Consider the following 8,833-nt stretch of genomic DNA (forward strand, 5'->3'; position numbering starts at 1 on the left):
GCTACTAACAATCCAAAACAACACAACCTTCATTCAGACAGGGTGAATCCAAACATCAACGACCGAAGCACCTCAAAACATGAATATATTAGTCTTATAAGCTAACGAAAATTCACGGGCAAAGTTTTCAAAGCTTGACCAAAAAAAATGCAATTAGCCAATCATTTAGGAACGAATGGAGTGCTAGTTAGTAGTTACCCTTTGCTATCCGCTACTCAATCGTTAACAGTTATTCGCTACTCAATCGTTAACATCTATCCGCTACTCAATCGTTAATATATATCCGCTACTCAATCGCTAACCATTAGTTTTCTCGAATAAGATGCCTAAATTATTTTCAACGAAATAAAATTCAAATAACACCAAATAACTTAATTTCAGTCAAATTCAGATAAATCGAACAGACCCTTAATAAAATGGGTAAAATGGAGGATAAATTTTATGCCACGTCATCAAAATTTAGGAGTTAACCCCAAAAAAATCTCCCCAAAATTACCCGTATTTCCCGCAACCACTCCTCACCGCACCACCCCTCCTCCAAGTCTCCAACCACCTCCTACCCACCACCGCAGGCTGCAACAACACGCCCTCCTCAACGCCGCAGCGCCACCCACCTCTTTCCTCCGCATCACGGCTCAGCCATGTATTGAAAGTTCCGTCGACATCAACTCGCCTGAAATCACCTCACCCTTCACGATCATCAAGGTATTTAACTACAATTCCATCTTCTGTTTTCAATAATGTACTTAACTACTTATTAGAGATTCCAATTTACCAAGCATGTTCGGGGTACAATCTCAGTATAATCGATTTCATTCAGTGAATTTAACATTTGAAATGAACTTTCCCTGAATTTGAATTCGTATACCCAAATTGATTTTTAGGGTTGGTGAAGCAAAAAGTATGGGCATGTTTGCGAATTCTCAGCGAATTTGGGGGGTTATGTTTCTTTCATTTGGATTAACTTCGTTTGGAGCATTCTTTTATGCTGCCGTTGTTTCAAAGCTATTGCCACTATCAGATAATCCTTTGATCTCAGCTATACAAAGAGACAGGTAATTTTTTGTTTTTGATCTTTTAAAGTATTTTGCACCCCATTTTGTGTATTTTGGAATTTATTGTTTGACAATGTTGTTAATTACTAGTTAGGTGATTTGTTAATTTGTGGGTAGTTTAATTACTGATGATTTGTATGCAAAATGAAATTTTTGTTGTACTTAATCAGTAGGTTCATCATTGTGTTTGATTTATGTAGAAATATGGTTTCTTGGAATAGTTGGCAACATAGGGCGTGAGTTGAATTTGAATGATTGGTGTTTATGCTAAAAATTGGAGAAGTATTTGGAAATATAAATGGCAGTGTGAGTCGTATGATAAGTTGATAACCAGCTGTTTGGATCCGAAGAAAGCTAGTTTTACATTGTCTCAGTTACACAATCTAGTTATGATGCTTGCCGTAGCTCATGCGCATATCTAGTGTGATCATGAATTTGGCCAATTGTGTCAGTTCTCACACATTTTTCCTTCTACTCGCGTAGATTGTAACATTACCAATGCTTTGAGTAGTGCACACATTTGACCACGAAAATGGAATACTGGGTAGCTTGAGAGCATGCTCTATCATGGGATTTCTTTGTTTTAAGACAGTTAAGCTTCATACTTAAAATTAACTTTTGTGTACTGGCATTCATCCTACCCTTTCTAAGGGAGAGTGTCATTTAAGATTGAGTCACTGGGGTATTGATTTTGTGATGGTGGAAGTTGGTTCTTTACTTGTGGAGTTATCTTTGTTTGGTGATACTAGTATTGGCATAGAAATTACAGGGTCATAGTTTCTATTGGACGTATGTGTATATCTCGGTGGTCTGTCAGTGCAAAAATGCCTTTTGAACTCATCATGTCTGTGGCTTTATTATTTCCTTGTACCTTTTTCTTTACCATAATCTTGGCTTTTACTATATAAGCTATTGTGACTTGTGAGAAATGGTCTTCTGCTGAATGCATGTCATAGTGTTGATGTGCATTGCTATTTACTTCGACGCTTGTACTTTCTTGCGAACATGGTGTACAAATTTTAGTTTGTTCAAGTTAATGTTGCCAAGTAACCAAAAACTTGAGTTTGTTCTATTCTCCCCCGTGCTTTCATTTATCCTTCAGTGCATCTCTATGTCCTCTGAATTTTGAGTTGTATACGATGAAATCCATCTCTATACCTTGAAAACGAAGTCGGCTTGTTGTTGGGGAATTTAGAATGTAGACCAAATGAGCAGGAATCTAGTATTCCAGTCCCACTGTAATAGGGTTATTTTTTCAATTTTCCAGACCAAGTGACATTCTTGCGGGACATGAAAAGAAATTATGTGATGAAATATTTCAGTTTAAAACTGAAGAATCTTGCCATTTTTGGAATTATCAGTATAAGCTATAACCAATTTGAGGATGCTGGATTGCTGATATTAACAGAGAAATCTCAGGGTCATATCTCTGTGGTCTTTAGCTGAAAAAATGCCATCTTGAACTTAACTAACATGTTTATGGCTTACAATATATCCTCTACTTCTTGGTTTACCGAATTCTTGAGTTTTAATATAAAAGCTATTCTGAGAAATGGTCTTCTACTGAATACATGCTGTAGTGTTGATGTGCATTGCTATTTACTCCTATTTTTGAACTTTATTGTAACCGTGTGCTACAAAGCCTACAATTTTCCTAGGGGATTGAGGAGGGGTCCTTCTAGTTTGTGTTGAGGGGGGTGGGGAGTTGATGTTGGAAAGAGGCCAAAAACTAGATTATGTTCAACTTCCCCATGCTTTGGTAGTTGGATTCATTCTTTGCTGCATCTCTATGCCCTCTTAACTTCGGGTTTAATATGATGAAGATCCATAGCTATTCCTCGAAAAGGAAGTTGGCTTGCCGTTGAGTATTCTAGTTCCATTGCAATAGGGTTTTTTTTTCTCAACTTTTCCAGAGCAAGTAGCAATTTTGTGCCCCCGTCAAAACAAAATTAACATTAGTGGGACATGAATAGAAATTGTGTGATGTAAGTGTCTCATTCTTTAAACTGAAGAAACGTCTCGTCAAAATCTTTAATGATAGATCTTGTGAATGCTTTCAAGGTGTTACTTAGACAGTTAGATACTTAGACTTAGACGTACTAAACGCATAAGCATTCACAGGCGGCCAGCCACGTTTCCCCACTCAGCAAGTGCATGATGCTTATATTACTCTGTATATGATAAGATTTTTGGGTATCAGATAGACCTCAACATCCTCATGGGTGTACTGAACGTCTAAACTACAGCTGGAGATATATAGTCACGTTGTTCTCTAAACCATAAAGTTAAGGATTTGAATTATTTTGATCAATTTACCCTTGTAAGACTTGCAAAGTACTCCCTCTTCATCTTCTAAGCTCCCTTTCTCAGCATGGCCATTTGGCATATTTGCTCTAATCATTTCCGTCCGGCATTGATTTTCAGACTAGGAAAATACTAGGTCAACACCAGATTACAGATGGTTTAGATCATAATCATCATCATCAATAACACCATCATTTACAGTTCCAACACAATTTTCTGCTGATGAGGTGGTTTGTTAATTTGTGGGTAGTTTAAGTACTGATGATTTGTATGCAAAATGGGATTGTTGTTGTAATTAATCAGTAGGTTCATCATTGTGTTTTATTTATGTAGAAATGTGGTTCTTGGCAACATAGCACGTGATTTCTTTGTGTTAAGATAGTTAAGCTTCATACTTAAAATTAACTTTTGTGTACTGGCATTCATTCTTCCCTTTCTAAGGGAGAGTGCCATTGAAGATTGAGACACTGGGGTATTGATTTTGTGATGGTGCCCGTTGGTTCTTTACATGTGGAGTTATCTTTGTTTGGTGATACTAGTATTAGCATAGAAATTACAGGGTCATAGTTTCTGCTGGATGTATGTATATATCTCGGTGGTCTGTGATTTCAAAAATGCCTTTTTGAACTATCATGTATGTGACTTTATAATAACCTTGTATTAGCTATTGTGACTTGTGAGAAATGGTCTTCTGCTGAATGCATGTCATAGTGTTGATGTGCATTGCTATTTACTTCTACTCTTGAACTTTCTTGCGAACATGGTGTAGAAATTTTAGTTTCTTCAAGTTAATGTTGGCAAGTAGCCAAAAACTTGAGTTTGTTCTATTCTCCCTTGTGCTTCGATTTATCCTTCAGTGCATCTTTATTTTCCTCTGAAATTTGAGTTGAATACGATGAAATCCATCTCTATACCTTGAAAAGGAAGTCGGCTTGTTGTTGGGTAATTTAGAATGTGGATTAATTGAGCAGGAATCTAGTATTCTAGTCCAACTGCAATAGGGTTTTTTTCTCAATTTTCCAGAACAAGTAACATTCTCGCGGGACATGAATAGAAATTATGTGATGAAAGTATTTCGATTTTTAAACCGAAGATCTTGCCATTTTGGGAATTATTAGTACGGAGTATATGCACCAATTGAGGTTGCTGGATGCCTGGATTGCTGATATTAGCAGATAAATCTCATGGTCATATCTCGGTGGTCTTTAGCTGAAAAAAATGTCATCTTGAACTGAGATTTCATGTTTAATGGCTTCAATTTATCCTCTACCTCTTGCTTTACCGAATTCTTGACTTTTAATATAAAAGCTATTCTTAGAACTTTGTTGTAAACATGTGCTACAAAAGCCTAAAATATTCCTAGGGCTTGAGGAGGGGTCCGTCTAGTTTCTGTTGAGGGGGTGGGAGGTGATGTTAGAAAGAAGCCAAAAACTAGAGTATGTTCTACTTTTCCCCATGCTTTGATAGTTTAACTCATCCTTTGCTGCATCTCTATGCCCTCTTAATTTCGAGTTTAATATGATGAAGATCCATAGCTATTCCTCGAAAAGGAATTTGGCTTGCCGTTGAGTATTTTGGAATATAGATTATTTGATCAGGGATATAGTATTCTAGTTCCATTGCAATAGGGTTCTTTTTCCCTCAACTTTTCCAGAGCAAGTAGCATTCTTGTTCCCCCGTCAAAACAAAATTGACAGTCTTGTGGGACATGAATAGAAATTGTGCAAATGTGCAATGTAAGTCTCTCATTCTTTAAACTTAAGAAACGTCTCGTCGAAATCTTCAATGATAGATCTTGTGAATGCTTTCGAGGTGTTACTTAGACGTATTAGACGCATAAGCATTCACAGCCGGTCAGCGGCTTTTGTGCCCTCACCAAGTTGATAAGATTTTTGGTTTATCAGATAGGCCTCAACATCCTCACGGGTGTACCGAATGTCTAAACTACAGCTGGAAATATATAGTCACATTGTTCTTTAAACCATAAAGTTAAAGGATCTAAATCATTTGACCAATTTACCCTTGTACGACTTGCAAAGTACTCCGTCTCCATCTTCTGAGCTCCCTTTCTCATCATGGCCATTTGGTATATTCGCTCTAATCATTGCCAACTGGCATTTATTTTCAGACTAGGAAAATACTAGGTCAACACCAGATTACAGAGGGTTTAGCTCATAATCGCCATCAATAACACCATCTTTTACATGTGCAACACAATTTTCTGCATACTAGGTCAACACCAGATTACAGATGGTTTAGCTCATAATCTTCATCTATAACACTATCTTTTACATGTGCAACACAATTTTCTGGATACTAGGTCAACACCAGATTACAGATGGTTTAGCTCATAATCATCATCAAAAACACCATCTTTTACATGTGCAACACAATTTTCTGATAGTGTGCTTGCATTAAAATCTACTACACTGCTTGAAACACTTCACAGAATTTGCTTGCTGACTGAATCAGGCTATCAGCTTATCTGATAAACTCTTCACTGGTATCAGCTTGTTTCCCTCCCCAACCTTGATTCACTTGGTGAGAGTGACAAAAGTTGAGTAAAACTAGAAATAGGGTACATTTTCGGGATTGTAGTTTCAGTTTATTGGTATGTTGGAAATTTGACAATGCAACTCTTAAGATATAAAAATCGCAGTCCAACAAGTCCAAGACTACTATTGATTTTGCTCATTCCATGAACACTCTTTGTCCAAGTGAATTTCAACACTGGTTTGTGCTTTAAATCCTTTAATGATACATTTCTACATCATTATAATTGTTGTTCTTTTTGTTGATTTTAACTATCTAATAATCATGGATTTGTTTTGCCCAGATATTACTGCTTCTTGGTGCCATTATCACTACCCATCCTAGTTGTTGCTGTATATTTCCACTGGCTAAGCATGAAACTCTTCAAGCATGCATGATTCACTCAAACACGGGACACAGACCGTTACACAAGCACCCGGATCCTGTAACACAGTTTTGGATTTGCCATCATATCAGCTTCAGTATCCAAGAGAAGATCGCATAAAAACACCGGTAAATCCATCTTTCCCTTTAGAAAACTGACATTGCTGAAGTGAAAACTACAACTCCATAAGAAAAATACAACAATTTGTTGTATGGAAAACTCGAGTATTTCAGCGAGCAGGGTTTGTAGAGGTCTGAAGATGTTTAGCAGGTCTGAATCCTGCATCTGACAGTATACAAGTTAAAATTTTGAATTCATTGTGATCATTATTTTCTTTTTGTGTTCCAAAAAAAAAATTAAAAAAAAATAAAATTGGAGCATTTAAAGATAAGGACATGCCGGACCTCTAAGGGCTCATAAAAGGGACCCCAAATGAACTAGAAGGAAATGGTATGTATTTTAAGTGGGAGACAATGATACGGAACAAACACAAAATATCTAATTTAAGATTTTGCATTCAAAGTGATTTTGACTGGCTCCTGAAGACAATGTTAAATAGTTAAGTATGTTGGACAAATTATAAATTGGTTTTTAATAATTCATTTTTGTTCAATTATTATTCTTGTATTTGATGAATGTGGTGGACTTTGTATTATTTGTCATTTGTTTGAATTAGTTAGGGGAGTAGGGGAGGGATGTTTGCTTCATTTGTCCCAATTCTACAACAATGACAACTGCAGAACTACTGAGGTCTTGGCCTAGTGGATTAAGACTTAAGACTGATGATATATGAATGATAATATGTGTCAGGTTCGAATCCCTTCCCCTGTTTGGATTGTATTGGCCTTGGTGGCTCATTCATACAGAGAAAAAAAACACCAAATCATGAGATTCCTACCTATTATGGTGAGTTCGTGATTCATTCCTGGGATACGAGGATTACATGACTCGAATGTACAAACATCCAAGAAAGTCACTCTATCCAAGCAAATAATTGCGCAAATTGTGCATTTACGAAGAAATTTCTTCCTTCCTTAGCCCTCGTGCCCTTTCTTCATAAACGGTTAGAGTGTTGATGGCGGTGAAACTTGAAATAGTTATCCCCCTCCCCCTCTTTCTCCATAGACGGGGGAGGAGGTATTTAAAACTCCGATTTATCTAGTTACAACTCTTGTAAAGTTTTGATGCATTTATATTCTTTAACGCTCTATGACTTCTACTATGTATACATATTTATTCCGAACTATTTTTAAAATTTTCAATAAGAAGATCCAAATTTCTAAAATTAAGAAACATGCGTAGACGTGTATATTTTACTAAAAAAATCTTTATTTTAGTCAAAGATATTTTGAAAAATCCAATTACAAACTATTTCAATTCTATATTATGATTATTTTATGTACATCCCAACAATAACAACAATAATGATGTTAATGATTTTAGTTTTTCTCATGTTAAGATAGCAGGGAATACTGTAGCTCAACTTGTGGTTAGATAGGATACAAAAGGTAATTCTGAATTAGTTTGTATGAACGTTTCTCCCCAATACTCCCTCAGTCCCTTAATACTCGACTCAGTTTGACTTTTTGCACTATTCACATAATTCACTTTGACCCTGTTTTATTTCTAGTATATATAAAAACAAATGTTAGTATATAATATATTGTTGGTTTCATCTTAATACAGAGTATATGTTTTCAGAATATTAATATTTTTATAAGTTTTTATAATATGTAGTTAAAAAATTTGGTGGTCAAAGTTGTGCATTGGTAAACGTGTCCTGTCAAAACAGGTTAAATATTGAGGGACGGAGAGAGTATATCTTTAACTTTAGCGGATCTTAATTTGCAATAATAACATAGAGGTACACAGACTGTACAGTTTTTAGTATTAACTGCCCGTACTATTTTGGGACATGAGGAAGCTGAGAAGTGAGCAAGTTGGGGGGTGTGGTTTGAAGCCCGAATATGTGGGCCCATTAAGCCTATGTTTGGGCTTTTTCGTGTGGGCCCTTGAAATCATATTTCCACCAGTCAATCAAAAATATGGACCCATGTGAAATAATGGTGAACCCAGAGAGGTTGTTCTGTTTATTTGTGGCCACTTTTGGCTCCATTTACTCAACTTCTTTGAGTTGTTTCTTTCAATTTCCAACTTTGGTACTTTTCCTCATCAACTAACAAAATTAACACCATTACATAAACTGTATTTGGAATCGCGAAATCAATTATGTTACTCGTTCTGTTCCTTAATGTTCTATATGTCTTTTCTTTTAAGATTTAAGAGTAAGTTTTCAATACTTAGTCCAGTCACTTATCTTATAATGATGTCTCACACGGTATTAGAAGATACCGAGGGGGGTGGGGGGAGGGGGAAGGTGTACATAGAGTTTGGTACTTTTCATCATCAACCAACCGAAGTTACCACCATTACACTCTGTTGAAATCGCGAAACCAATTATATTACTCGTTCTCTTCCTTAATGTTCTATTTGTCTCTTTTTTTAAAAGATTTAAGGAGTAGTTTTCAATAATTGTGCCATGTTTAGGAAGATTAAG

At 36.2% G+C, this 8,833-nt stretch overlaps 1 protein-coding gene across 1 annotated transcript; it reads left to right on the forward strand.

Moving 5' to 3' along the window:
* Window positions 1–147: 147 nt before the first annotated feature.
* On the forward strand, window positions 148–6,802 carry LOC110800799 (uncharacterized). Its single transcript, XM_056826873.1, has 4 exons — window positions 148–246; window positions 464–705; window positions 885–1,055; window positions 6,196–6,802. The coding sequence occupies exons 1-4, from the start codon at window positions 148–150 to the stop codon at window positions 6,287–6,289; spliced, it is 606 nt and encodes a 201-aa protein (XP_056682851.1). The 3' UTR covers window positions 6,290–6,802.
* The last annotated feature ends 2,031 nt before the right edge of the window (window positions 6,803–8,833 follow it).

This window comes from Spinacia oleracea, chromosome 4 (genome assembly GCF_020520425.1).
Source record: "Spinacia oleracea cultivar Varoflay chromosome 4, BTI_SOV_V1, whole genome shotgun sequence".
NCBI lineage: Eukaryota > Viridiplantae > Streptophyta > Magnoliopsida > Caryophyllales > Amaranthaceae > Spinacia > Spinacia oleracea.

Bases quoted from the DNA above. Each gene is read 5' to 3' on its own strand.
- LOC110800799 (XM_056826873.1), top strand. From the start codon at position 148: ATGCAATTAGCCAATCATTTAGGAACGAATGGAGTGCTAGTTAGTAGT. The intron at 247-463 runs GTTAACATCTAT...ATCAAAATTTAG, and splicing joins CAGTTATTCGCTACTCAATC to GAGTTAACCCCAAAAAAATC. The intron at 1,056-6,195 runs GTAATTTTTTGT...TGTTTTGCCCAG, and splicing joins TCAGCTATACAAAGAGACAG to ATATTACTGCTTCTTGGTGC.